Source organism: Sturnira hondurensis, unplaced genomic scaffold (assembly GCF_014824575.4).
Source record: "Sturnira hondurensis isolate 20B ecotype Veracruz unplaced genomic scaffold, ASM1482457v3 Scaffold0008782, whole genome shotgun sequence".
Taxonomy (NCBI): Eukaryota; Metazoa; Chordata; class Mammalia; order Chiroptera; family Phyllostomidae; genus Sturnira; species Sturnira hondurensis.
The window spans coordinates 1,246,978-1,260,838 of NW_028081413.1; the positions used below are offsets into that span (position 1 = coordinate 1,246,978).

Genomic DNA, 13,861 nt, shown 5'->3' on the forward strand with positions numbered 1-13,861 from the left:
GAAACTCTTTCCCTCCCCTTCTGCTCCACCTTACCAAGACCTCTCATAGAAACCTATTGTGTAGGCTGAAGAGAGGAATAAAAGAAGGGCGGACTTTTCCACACTCCCCTGCAGACTACAGGGTGATGTAAAAGCGCAGCAGCCACCCGCCTAACAGCTCTGGAGAAGTGCGGGCCCCAGGGGGCCCTCCAACACTGGCTTCTGGTTGTGTGCTGGGCAGCATCGTCTAAGAATGAACTGAGCTCAACTGCTTGCCACGTATTTTGCAGCATAACTAATCCCTCATTTTTGTGCTTCTCACCCACATGTTTTTTATTGTTTGCTTTAGGGAGAAAAAGAGCCTCACTTTTGAAGCAACCTAAAGCTTCTCTCAGCCATTTGGCTCTTTCACCTCCTTCACTGTAGACAAAGCTCTGCCCGACCACCACACTCCTCAGTGTCTTTCCCAGTGTCTGCATTTCTCGAGCTATCTAGGGGCCAACGGTTTGTTTAAAGGTGAGAACAGTGATACCCTCAGCCAGCTCACTATTTGCAATAATTCTTAATATGCATGGTGACTGGTCCCTTAGCTCCCAGTTTGGCACCTGCTTAGTCCTTTAAGCGCCTAACTTTTTTCAACCTTTTTAAGCTAGATATCACTATTCTTCCAACCCCATAGCTGCTTCCCCACTAAGATGGATCCTGCCACCCTTCACGAAATCAACTCAGTCAAGCTGTACGGCACTGAGAACAGGAGAGCGATTGTTTTTCCTCCCATACCAGTTCATCACCACCCATCCACATCTCAGACCGCTTCCTCCTTCAACCTCCACTCCTTCCCAAAGAAATTCGAGAAGAGGAGCAATCAACTTACACAGCTTACATGGAGTTTTTAGAATGTATTTTTGTTCACCTGAAAAATAAAACTTTTAAAAAATATACAAGACTTTTTGAGTTCAGGTATATCTTAAATGGCTGCATTATAAATAATGTCTCTGGTCATGTTCACAGCTGGAGCTGGAACTAATGTCCTGATTCCAGTGAGGGCTTTAGAGTCGGGAGGCCAGTAGCTGGACCTGTGAGCGGTCTCTTCAGACTCTTTGATCCGTCCCGAAGTAGATTAAACAGTCCAAAATGCAGGGGTCAGGATGGGGACAGGGGATCGGACTCTCAGATGTTCTCCTGCAAGTTCAAAGATTTCTTGGAATAAGAGATCGATTTATAAATTATTAAAATATAGGACTAAAAATTCACACAATAAATATAAATTACAGGCTATTACTGAAGTTATAAAGTGGCATTTCTATGTCTCTTCCCCCAGGCTCCCACCAAAAATTTTAAAAGGTCTCAGAGGCTTTCTAGTGACCAAAGCCTTGTCAGCTGCTCAGGAAATCTCCTCCAGCCAAGACACCCTGGGAGTGCCACCAGCCTGCCCCTAGGCTATGACAGCACAGCTGCTGTTATCTCGCCTACTGCAGGACAAGGCTTAAAGCAAGGCTGTTCATCTTGTGAACCTGGATCAGAGCTAACTGGAGTGTAGGCCAGAAAACTGGAGAGAAAAACTGCTTCCGGACTCAGATGGCTACATTTTTGTCTTGTTTTAAAAAAGTGCCTCATTTCCCCAAAAGGAAACACTAAGGGGTTTGATATCTCGTCACTACCCACACTCAATTGCCTAAAAGCAAGTGGCAGAAGGAAATGGAATCTGAATTGAGGATGTATCATTCTTGCTGCCCCAGAGCTAAACGAATGCTATTCCCCTTGATGTTTCTCATTCCAATAAAAGTACAGGCTGCATGTAAGTTTATCAGAAGAAGAAAAGACAAGCCAGTCTAACTTTCCCACTACTGGTGCAATAACTGGTTCTCGGAGCACAGTCCTGAGTTTGAAGCCCATCTTTTAAATGGCAGGACGTGTGCAAGGCTCTGGTTTCACAACAGACTTCATCCTAATCGCAGGGCTACTTTGTCACTACCAGCTCATAGAAGAGGGAAGGCTAGGAATGCTTACTGGAACAAGACAAGATTTTAAGGAAAAAAAGACAAAACACTTGTGAGTCAACTTACTTACAAAGTTTGCTCTTGGTAAAAAATTATGACAAGGCCAAGGATTGAAGCACAGAGGCACTGCTCTTTCCCTTCCTTCTTCCCTGGCCCATGTCCAAATACTTAGGGTGCAACAGGAAACCTCTTAAGCGAGGGCACTAGGGTGGGAAAGAGAACAGTGCACTCCCCACCCGCCCTACACGGCTTCTACTCCTCTTGAGGTTTCTCACTATCCTCTCAACAAGTCTAAAAATGATGATATACTCTTGTGTCACAAACCTTTCTTTCTGAAATAGGAGAGGGAGCAGGGGAAAGAGTGGATGATGGAAAAGTGTTTGTGCCCTCTGGCTAGGTGCGCTTGGGGGCTTAGCAAATAGCTCTTGCCTGGCCCCATCAGTCAGTAGCTACCCAGGGTGTGGGAGGATATATACTCGGATAGTTCTATGTAATTACTGCTTCTAGTGCATGTGTCAACAACTATATACAGGGATCTATAAATTAAATGCGTTGGTGGCCACTGCAACTAGGTTGACGTACCTGAGCTCCACTACTCTTGGTGCCCTCCTCCTTCCGAGAACTTCAGCTTATTTAAGAGCCCCTACAACTCCCTCCTTCACCTGAGTCTTGCGGGGAAAGGCCGAGTGACCCCTGCACGTAGGATACACAAGTGTGATCGGCGCAGAAGTGTCCCGTGCTGGGATCTCCCCACCCCTTCCCCCAACCCCATGGCTCAGGGCCCCGGCGCCGCTGCACAGGCCTGGGAAGACCAAACTGTGAGTCCCGGACGAATTGTGGTCGCTTGGCTGAAGACCCAGCTGTAGGCCACTCGCCCCCACAAGCCCGCGGTCGTCGTGGGAGGAGGGGCGTTCACTCCCGTGGGGGGTCACTCCAGCGGGCTCTCCGCCCTGCGGCACAGTCCAGCCTCCAGGCTTTCGGAGGATGGTTCCCCGCCGCCTCTGGTGAGGAGGGGTTCAGCGACTCCTGGGCGCCGCCGCCGCTTCCTCCTCGTCCTCCTCGGGCCCCCGCGGCCGCTCCAGCGGCCCGGCCAGGGGGCTGTGGGCAGAGGGCTCAGGAGGCGTGGGTCGAGCCACCTGCAGCGGTGGCGCGTCGCGCGGTGCCTCGCGGCTGGACGATCCCGTGGTGTTGGGCCCCACTGCCGCCGCCGAAGTCCCAGACGGGCCGGTGGTGTTGGAGCCGCCTGGGGGCGGGCCGACGGCTCCCCCCGAGGTCCCGGCGCCCACCGGCTGCCAGATGAGGCTGTAGTAGACGGCGAGCACGATGGCGGCCAGAGACACGGAGAGCACGTAGGCGAACACGGTGGCGAGCCGGACCCACTTCTTGTTGGTCTTGGCCGCCATCTTCGCCTTCTTGTCCCCGGTGTAGGTGGCCGGCTTGCCCCGCTCGGCCGGGGCCGCGTCGCGCTCCTTCATGGGGGGGGCCCGGCCTTTGCCCCGGTGCTCCACGGCCCCGGCTGGAGGGGGCCTGGCGGCCTGCGAGGACTAGACTCGGGGCGGCCCGGCGCCCTCAGTTCCTGTGCTCCCCCGCCGCTCCTCACGACGCCCGCCCGCAGCCCGCCACCGCGTCGCCGCAGCCGCCGCCGGGGCCTGGACCAGTCACCGCCGCCAGCGCCGCCGCCGCCGCCGGCCCGTCAGCTGCTTCCCTGCCGTCGCCACAGCCACAGCCGCCACAGCCGCCCGGCTCCGCGTCCCCATCCGCCGCCGCCGCCTGCCCGGCCGCCGGCCGCTCGGTCTCCAGTGGCCGCGCGGACAGCGCGCTCCGCTCCAGCCCGGCTCCCCCGCCTCGCGCGCCGGCAACAGGGGCGGGGACAGCGCTGCTGGGGGCTGCCTCTTAAAAGGGCGACGCCGGGGTCCGGAAGTGCCGCGCGGGGAGGCGGGCTTCTGCCCGGCCGCCAGCTCCGCCGGGACGCCCCGGCGCGGGAGAGTTAAAGGAGGCTGCTTCTTAAAGGGGCAACGTCGCCGCAGCCCCACGCGGGCTGGCGCGGGGAGGTGGGAGCCCGGGCGCTTCTCTAAAAGGGGAACGGCCTCGTTTGGGGCGGAGTGCGGAACGGAAGTGGGCGGGGAGGGGCGTTCGGAGTGCGGAGCTGTCAACTCTGGCACCTCTCCATTCGGTCCTGTCCCAAGTGACAGATGGAATAGCAGCAGCGGCTTCGGCCCCCAGACCTCAGTTTACTCCCAGGGTGGGGGTGATACCACGCTTGTGCTCTCGGCTCGCGCCCCGCTCCACGTACCCTCCGTGCGGGTCTTCCAAACCTCTTTATACCTAGACAGTCTAGCCCACGACCGGCGTACGCAGACAAGGACCAGTGGTTCACACTACGGTCACAGTTGGTCGCGCCCCTTCCCCACCAGCCCCGTCCCCTTCCCCGTCCCGCCGGTGGTTCAGGGTTTTGCTGAAATCTATCCGATTCCTTGTCCTCTTAGAGCCTGGAGTCAGGATGCCCAGACCTTTCAAAGCTCCTGAGACAGTACCACGTGCTAAACTGGTTTCCAGCCTCACCTCCCACGTTAGTGCAAGTTTAGAACAGGCCTCAGGTCCGGCTTTTGGGGGCTTCCGAATCCCAGGTCAAGGGGCTGCACTGAACCCGTAGAGGGGCTGTCAGATTTTCCTCTCTCTTATCCTCTCTAGGCCTTAGAGTCTGGGCGTTTGTTCCCTCACCCCCTTCCCATGTGGGGTTTGTCCTTCAGGTGGATTCTGAGCTTAGACTCGCATCAGCCGCTTTCCCATGTGCCTTTCCCCCTCCTTCCATCCTCCTCTTCCCTGTCTTCTCTTCTTCCGATTCCCTCTCTACAAGACTTTGTAGAATTTCTGGCTCCCTCCTCCTTGAATTCTACTTCCTGTGTTCCCAGAACTGGGTTTCTCAACTGGCCGTGGGAGACTGTGCCTGTGTGAATGTGTGTGGGGAGAGGACTGTTGTCTTGGTGGGATTCCTTGGGTGAACAGCCCCCCACCCGGTCCTGCCCCTGCAGATATGAGCCTGACTCCTTACTTCTGACTCTGGGGGCAGGACGCTCTCACCTTTCCCACTTCCCCTCATCCTCTGCAGGAACCTTTGGTATCTGGGTGGAGGAAGCCCCTTCCTGATACTGCTGCCCTGCCCCCAAATGAGAGTGGACAGAGGGAGAGAAATCAGAGAATCAAGGCAGGGCGGGGACAGAAATGGCCCAGAAGGTCATCTTTTGTACATACCTGTGGACCCTAGAACCTCCTACACAACACCCCTACAGAGCATCTTCAGCCTCAGCTAAAAGACCCTCCACGCTGGTGGACCTTGTCTGCCCCGGAAGGCAGCCTTGTCAGGCTTTGGGAAGTTCTGACCAATTACACACAGAAGTCAGGTAGCTACCAGAGCTGAGCGTGCTGATGGCTGACAGAGCTAAAGGCCTATAACTCAAGCCCTCACTCTCATTCCTGAGGCTCAGGTGTGAGTCTGTCACAGTAGTGGCCGACTGAATGCTGTTTTCAGGAGAAGCCTCCCTTTTTATTTTCTGAGAAATGTCAAGAACACTGCAAGTTTGGAGTGTGTATTGTCTTCTGTGGGCTGATGGGGAAAACACAACCACTCCTTCCCAGCTCCCAGATGGGGTCGCAACTTGTCTAGCAGGGTGGCCTGTTACGTTAAAATCCCCGAATTGTCTCTGAATGTTCTCTTCTCTTCTCTGCTCCACTCTCTGGCTTTCCTGGCAGGACTGATCATACCAACTACACCAAGACAAATTATTCTGAAAGATTCCAGGTAAAGTCAACCAAAAGCTTCCTTCTAGCCTCTTTCTTGAATTCACTCCATATTTCTTCTGTTGAAAATTAAACTTATTTCTTTTTCCTTGTTCTCAGAGAGCAGAAAACAGCATGTCACTCTCCTAAGGAATAAATATACTTGAAGCACTAATTCAATTCCTCTCACCCTATTTTTCTCCAAAAAATTTGGCAATAGTGCCAAAGTAAATAGTGCCAAATTCTTTAACCTATCATCAATAAGTCCTATTTATTATCTGGATTTACATAGTGTCTTTTACCCTACGAACTCAAATTGCTTTCAGATATAATTGAGCTTGATCTCCCTGGTGCCTGAGCCATTAAGAAACCATTAGTGTATTCCTGCTGCAGGCAACTGAATGGCCCCCTAGTGGCCTGATAGTGGAGATGCTTGTGTAAGTCTCTCTCTCACTAGGCACAGCGAGGGAAATCAGAGAATCGAGGTAGGGCGGGGACAGAAAGGGCCCCAAAGGTCTAATCTTTTGTACATACTTGCGGACTCTAGAACCTCCCACACAACACCCCTATGGAGCACCCTTCAGCCTCAGCTAAAAGACCCTCCATGATAGTGGTGGACCTGGTCTGCCCCGGAAGGCAGCCTTGTCAGGCTTTGGGAAGTTCTGACCAATTACAACCGCAGCGACATCCACGCTCTTACTCTGTGCTAGGCTACATACTAAGCGTTTACATTTCTTATCTCATTTATCTCATGACAGCCTATCCGTTATTCTGGAAGGGCTGGTGACTCATCTTCACTTGAATGGGCATATATTCTGGATACAAATTTCTCTCTCCTGCCAAAGGCCTCAACCCGCACCACTCCCTAAAGACTTAAAGAGTGTTTGATCCACTGACTCAGGATCTCACCTGAGCTTGCATCAGATCAAGAGTCCTGCTTTATAGCAAAAGAGTGGTCGTGGAATCTTCTGGGCATATCGCATACTTTGCTGCCCACTGGCGAACAGAGTTGACTGAGTAAAAGAACAGCCTTTCAAAGGTGCGGCTGATGCACCATTTTAGAGATGGTGGGACACGGCGCTCCAGCATAGAGTAGACACCTACCCAATGGCTGTCAAGGCCCTGTGGTCCAGGGAGGGGTGGAAGGAGGAAGGAACTAATTTACTATTGACCCTTGGAGGGGGGCTTGGACTTTGTGGTTCTTAGTCCTAGTCCTACAGTTCCAAGGTCCTAGAGGCGGAACACTTCTGGCAGGGGACAGAACAAGAATTCCACAAACGTTCCGTGTGGCTGCTTTCCATCCTTCAGACTCTGTGTGCCAAGACACCAGCAGGCAAAGAAAGGAGTCGATTTCTGGCGAGGGTACTTGACCCTTATCCTTTAGGAGAGACAGGGCTGCTGCTACATGGGGGGGTCAGGGAAGAAGAGTTTGGCACCCAGGTGATGCACCGGGCTGTCACTTGGTACTCCCTTGCCCAATTTTGATAGTAAGCAAACAAATTTAGAAGCTTGGTTTGAGAAGGGCATGGCGATTAGGGGCTCAGACCCCTCAGGAATGCCACCAGGTAAGCCACTTAGACTGGCAGGGGTCCGAGCTGAAGGTAGATAGAATCTAGAATGGGTGATGCGGTGGGGACAATGCTGACTATCAGTTGTGGCACCAAGACAAGCTGCAGTAGTGGGGAGTCAGGATTGAGCAGAGTAATAAATTGATCAGTGATGCAGTCACGACGAAGAACGTCTCCACAGGGAGCTCTGGGGTTGGGATGACCCTCCAGACCTGGCCCCGACTGAGGCAAGAGGGCTGGACCTTTGAATCCTCACCCGACCAGGCAGGTTATCCCCAGCAAGGGCTCATGAAGTCGGGCAAGGCAGCTACTTTTGAAAGTGCCCAGGGAGAGAGGTTCAGCTCTGAGCCATTAGCTGCCAACACTCCTGGCACCGTGGCCCCAAAGGCAGGATCTGGGTGGTGTGCCAGCACCCACGGCAGCGCCCCTTCACATGGCTCAGAGCCGCATGCTTGTGTGGGAATGGCTCCTCCAGAATTCTGGTGACCATTTTCTCTGGGAAAGTTACAGGAAGGTAAGCAAGGGGAACTGTAGCCCCAACTTCAGGAGCCCTTGCTGGGGATAACCTGCCCGGTCGGCGTGAGGATTCAAAGGTCCAGCCCTCTTGCCTCAGTCGGGGCCAGGTCTGGAGGGTCATGGCAACCCCAGCGCTCCCTGTGGAGACGTCCTCTGTGGTGACCACATCACTGATCAAGGTAGTCCTCGACTCATTTCTGCCTCCTTCACTCCCTCAGGTGTCATACTGTTTCTGAGAGCACCTCCCAATAAACTTTCTGCAAGCAAATCTCCTCCTCGTAATGTTTTCATGGGAAACCTGACCTAAGACAGTCACTTAAGTCGCCTAAGATTCTAACCTTGGGGACCCAGGAGAACAAATCTTGTCCATCTGAAAGTAGACCTCCCACTGCCTCTGTCTTCTGAGCTATGATTCCCTCCACCGGGCCTCACAGAGTGTTGTGTGCGTCCGACATTTCAGCTGCCCCCCACCAAGCGGACTCCAGCTGTGTAAAGCAACCGAACTGCAGTCTGAGCACATCGTGCCAGGAAGGAGGATGTGACTGAGTCTTCCCTGGTTCTAGAGCCCTAGGTGCGCACTGGAACCAAGGGTGAACCCTTTAGAAACCCAGGCTCCTCACCTCCCTTCCCCTCTCCCCACCCACCCACCCTGCTCCAGAGGGTCCAGATGCAGTAAGAAATACACCGTGTTACCAGAGCTTCCCAGGCGATTCTGATTGATACCAAGATGGAGAGTCACTGGGCTCAGTTCTCCACTTCAATTCAGGAGCCTGAGACTGCCCGCATTTCTGGCAGCCTTTTCGTTTGACTCATGTGGAGCTGGCTGTCAGCAAAAGCCCTCAGTTTTCTTCACACTTTCTTCTGCTAAGCCGCCACCTCCCCGCCCTGTCCTCGTACACTTGGTGCCTTGGAGCCCAGCCCAGACCTCTCTGGTTAGGCCCTGTTCATTTCACCTTTGAGGTTCAGCCTGTTACCCCAGCAGGTTAGGATGTTTTTGGATCCCGTGTGTCTCCCAGTATGTCCCCTGTTCTCACGGACTTCCTGCTGTTCACAAAGTTGAGGGGTTTGTGCACTGTAGCTCTGCCCAGGTCCTGATGGAAAGGTGGATGAGGACAGAAATAAGGACAAAAGCAATCGATCTTTCTGAAGGCTTTCCTCGTGTGCAATGCACCAATGCATTGCATTGCACCCGCCTGGCAAAGGACGAGCATCTCACCTATTTTCATCCCACTCAGGAAAATGGCTCCATTTCACAGCTAAACAAAGGCAGTGAAGATAAGTGATGCATCCAAGAATACCCTGCTGCGGTAGGGAGCGATCCTGTCCTGCCAGCTACTGCTCTTCTCTCTCGGTTGGTTGGCCCTTCTGATTGGGAAGAGAGAGAATTTAGAGCTGGAAGGGATCTTAAAAATGATCAAAAGCTTAACAGTTTTGTGAGCTCAGGTAACTTGTAAGGATCAACACCTTCCCTACATTTCAGATTAAAATCTGGGTTTGTTGAAAACAATCCAATGTTCAGGCAGCTACATCTCTAGGTAAGTTTGATCCAAAATGAGATTTCAAAGGGAAACGTATGCAGGATTGATTCTTTTCCACTTCTAAATCCCAGATGGTTCCCTCTGTGATTCTAGAAGGGCTTGGTTCAGGAAGATAGGCAACAGCTTCCTCTTGGGCTTCTACCGGGACCTTTTGTTTGCCTCTCCTCTCCTAAGGGATTAGAACTTCAGCACCTGCTACCCAGCTTGTGCCCTCGTTCACACTCAGCTCTGACTGTGCAGAGGGTGGCCAGATGGAGGTCCACAGCTGGACTTACAGACAGGGGATGGGCAGCTTCTGGTCCTCACTCTCAACCTGCCTCGTCAGCTATGAGGGCCATGGTGGCGCAAAGGTGGTGGAGGCTGGCACTCAGCTTCACAAGTCCTGGCCACTTGGAGGATAGCCTGCTTCCAGCCTTTAAGCAGAGGCCTGTAGACTGACTCGGTCTGCCCTGGGAAGGTGGGTCCAGCCCTCAAACTCACACTAACTGCTGGGGAGAGTATCCAAAGAGCAAGTCAGTGAAGAATATATACTAAAGAAGAAATAATAAGAAATTGCATTTCTCCTGACAGTGTCTGCTAAAATAACATCCCAAGTGGTTGGGTTCACAGAGCAGTGAGTGTGGCTCCATGTGTCAGGCTGGGAAACGGTCCCCAGAAGATGGAAAAACATGGGCCCCGGAACCCCACTGCTTCACCAGGTAAGTCATGGCATCGGGTACAAAACCCACCTAACCTGACTCTTCTATTGCCTGGTAACTGGGTCACCTGAAGATCTCAGTCCAACTTCCACCACTAGATTTCTCTGGTGAACAGGTTGGGAAAGCGAAGCAGGAGGTGCCCACACAAAGCTGCCCGGTGAGCGAGTGAATCTGGGACCTGCCCCTGGGGCTTCAGGCCACCAGCATCTCCCTAGGAGGTGGCAGCGTGTTGACTGTGAGTTCTCAGAGATTTGTGTGGCCCAAAGCTCGCACACGCCGAACTCTCCGGTGTACACGTCTCCAGGGATCACAGCTGACACAGGCCCTGCAGCGACTTCCCTGAGGATCTGCTTTCAGTGGATCCCAGCTTTTCCCCAGGAGGCATAAGCTTTCTAATGGAAGTGAGCCCAGTAGGGGGCATCCTCATCCTTCCACCTTCTGCCCTGGGGAGGGGCGGGGTGAGGAGAGATTGGCAGATTGCCGCCCCGCCCCACCCCACCCCCTCGGCTCCCCGCCAGTCCCCCAGCTCCGCAAGGAACACGCATTTCCCAAACTGGGCATTTGAGTGACCTCCTGATTTTCTCTAGGTCCATGCTATTATTTTATACAGTATTTTTCTTTGTCCATATACGTTTTTTAAACCCCCCAAAGTATTTTCAAAATATATTTTATTGACTATGCCATTACAGTTCTCCCATTTCCCCCCTTCATTTCCCTCCACCCTGCACACCCCTCCCCCACCATTACCCCCCCTTTCGTTTATGTCCATGTATCATAAGTTCTTTAGCTTCTACATTTCCCACACTACTCTTGCCCTCCCCCTATTTTCTCCCCACCGTCTATGCTACTTATTCTCTGTACCTTCTCCCCACTTCTTCTCCTCCCACTCCCCTGTTGCTAACCCTCCATGTGATCTCCATTTCTATGGTTCCGCTCCCGATCTAGCTGTCCTCTTAGTTTGCTTTTGTTTTAGGTGTGGTTGTTAATAACTGTGAGTTTGCTGTCCTTTCACTGTTCATATTTTTTATCTTCTTTTTCTTAGATAAGTCCCTTTAACATTTCATATAATAAGGGCTTGGTGATGATGAACTCCTTGAACTTGACCTTATCTGAGAAGCACTTTATCGGGCATCCATTCTAAATGAAAGCTTTGCTGGGTAGAGCAGTCTTGGATGTAGGTCTTTGAATTTCATGACTTGGAATACTTCTTTCCAGCCCCTTCTTGCCTGTAAGGTCTCTTTTGAGAAATCTGCTGACAGTCTGATGGGCACTCCTTTGTAGGTGACTGTCCTCTTATCTCTTGCTGCTTCTAGGATTCTCTCCTTCATTTTAATCTTGGCTAATGTAATGATGATGTGCCTTTGTGTGTTCCTCCTTGGGTCCACCTTCTTTGGCACTCTCTGAGCTTCCTGGATTTCCTGGAAGTCTATTTCCTTTGTCAGACTGGGAAAGTTCTCCTTTACTATTTGTTCAAATAAGTTTTCCAACATGAACAAGTATAAAGGACACATGGACAACAACTAAGGTGGGGGTGGAAATGGGAGGGAGGTGGGGAGCACTGGCGGGGCAGGGCTGGGAATACAAGACAGAAAACTGTACTTGAACAAGAATTAAATAAAAAAATAAGTTTTCCACTTGCTGTTCCTCTTCCCCTTCTGCTACTCCTATAATTTGGATGTTGGAACATTTAAAGATGTCCTGGAGTAAACCCCCCAAAGTATTTTTAAAAGAAAAAAAGCCTTCTTTGATGAAGGTTTTTCGAACTTCCCTCAAATGTGTGCATTTCCTACATTCTGAGGGCTGCTTCTCAGGACACCGGCAGGAAAAGACAGGCCCCGTGGTGGCTGCCGTTGGGGGCCTCACAAACTGGTGCAGGCAGTGCCCTCAGCGGGTAAATATGGGTGAGGGCTTGTTCTGTGGATTCACAGCCTCAGCCTTCAGTGCCAGAGAATGGGAGGATCCGAGTACAGAATCCTGAACTCCCTGACTCCCTTCTGCTCCCGCATCCTGTGAAACAGAGAGGAGCCTGCCAGTCCCTTTCCTTCCCCAGGATGAGGAAGACAAAGGGAATTGTCTTTCCAGGTCCAAACTGGAGAGAGAGCTGGTGGCTGGAGGGCAGATAAGAGGGAGGGACGCAGGTGCAGGACCAGGGGTGGCTGCAGGTGACAGGTGCAGCGGTTTGGGGAAGGATCAGGGATTTCCCTTGCAAAATCCATTCAAACAGACTGAGGGAACCTGATTCCAGGGAGGGAATCAGAACTTCGGGGACACCAGAGGGGCCCCAGAGGGGCCCAGGGTTGGAGAGACAGGGGAAGAGAAATGAGGGGGCAGCAGGGTTTGGAGATAGGGGAGAGAGGATGAGCCATGAGGGGAAAGGATGAGGAAGCTGGAGGATTCCCAAGCTGCTTCCATAGACTCCGTCAGGCCTTGCTCCAGGCTCCACCCAACAGTCCTGGAATGGCTCTCCTGGAAGTTGTTTTCGTGCTGAGAGACCGCCTAGCTCTAGCCTCACTGGCCTCAATCCTCCTGCTCCAGCCCCAACAGGCCAGCAGAGGCAGTTCTAGGGCTTGAGTGAGGGTTCCCTCATTGTCAGGGGCTGGCACAAAGACTCAGGTCCTGAGAAGGGAAGGAAGTCCTGAGTAGAGCTCCCTGCTCCCCCAGTTGAATTAACCAGGGTGATAATCAGATCAGATAAGGCAAGAGGAAGTGGGCTGGCTGAGCTGGGTCAGAACTGAGCTCCCTGGGCCAGGGCAGTGTTGGGGCAATGCACCTTGAGGAAGTACTCAGGGCTGAGGCCTCTCCAAGTAGCCTCCTGCCTCAAGTGTTCTTTCCCCAGGCCCTGGCACAGCGCTGAGGAGGGAGCTTGGTGGGAGAGCCCAATGAAGGCTGGTGGCCCAGGGTTGCTCAACTAGCCTTGTGTTGAGGGTGGCTGGTCAGTGGAGGTTCCAGGTCTCAGCCAGGTCCAGAGGACCAAGAGGAGAGAGTCATGTGTGGTGGGTGTGATTGCCTCACTTGCACCTTATTTTCATGGGGAGGAAGCGTTGAGAAAGAGGAGCTGGGTGTTCAGCAAACTTTGCTTATTCAAAGCACTTAATCCCAGCTGGGCCCTGCCCCACCCTCAACTCCCATCTCCAAGGTGGTCCCAGCCTCCTCCTGTTCTGGGAGACAGCCCTATACTCTGTGTCTCACCTCTTTGGAGGTCTCTTCCCTGGTGACCTCCTTGCCTCCCCTCCTCAGTTCCTGCCTGGCAACAGTGCCCCCAGCTGGCCCCCTATTCTTCCTTCTCTAGTCCCCCAGCCACGTCTGGGGAGCAGGGACTACTCCTGGGCCCAGGAGGCCCCTGCTCTAAGCAGCCCGGGTCCTGTGACCCGCCCCGCAGTGGTGAGCAGCACAGAGAAGGAAGCAGCACAGAGCAGGAAGTGCCGAGGCACAGCATGAGGGCGGGGGCTTTGGGGAGGGGCAGCTGGCCTCCCCTGACTGAAGCAGTAACCGCAGCCCCGCTGCAGACAGGCAGGAGGAAGCTGATTTAAAAGGCAGCTGGGCCTGTGTGCGAGGCACTCAGCTCTGCACCGGGTCACTACCACCCGTGGGGGCTGTAGGAGCACACAGACTTCCGGACCGTCTCAGGGCGGGTGCCATGTGAGCCCAGCTTGGCTCTCCTCCCGCCTGCCTGTCCAATCTCACCAAAGAAAAATATCTGGCACCATGTCACTGCTCAATCCTGTCCTGCTGCCCCCCAAGGTGAAGGCTTATCTGAGCCAAGGGGAGCGCTTCATCNTTTAAAA

The 13,861-nt window shown here is 53.2% G+C and overlaps 1 protein-coding gene across 1 annotated transcript; it reads right to left on the minus strand.

Moving 5' to 3' along the window:
* Nucleotides 1-863: 863 nt before the first annotated feature.
* On the minus strand, nt 864-3,639 carry INAFM2 (InaF motif containing 2). The gene has a single exon (XM_037056084.1). It carries the CDS (start codon nt 3,452-3,454, stop codon nt 2,996-2,998), a length of 459 nt encoding a protein of 152 aa, XP_036911979.1. The 5' UTR covers nt 3,455-3,639; the 3' UTR covers nt 864-2,995.
* Nucleotides 3,640-13,861: the final 10,222 nt, after the last annotated feature.

Bases quoted from the DNA above. Each gene is read 5' to 3' on its own strand.
- INAFM2 (XM_037056084.1), bottom strand. From the start codon at position 3,454: ATGAAGGAGCGCGACGCGGCCCCGGCCGAGCGGGGCAAGCCGGCCACC.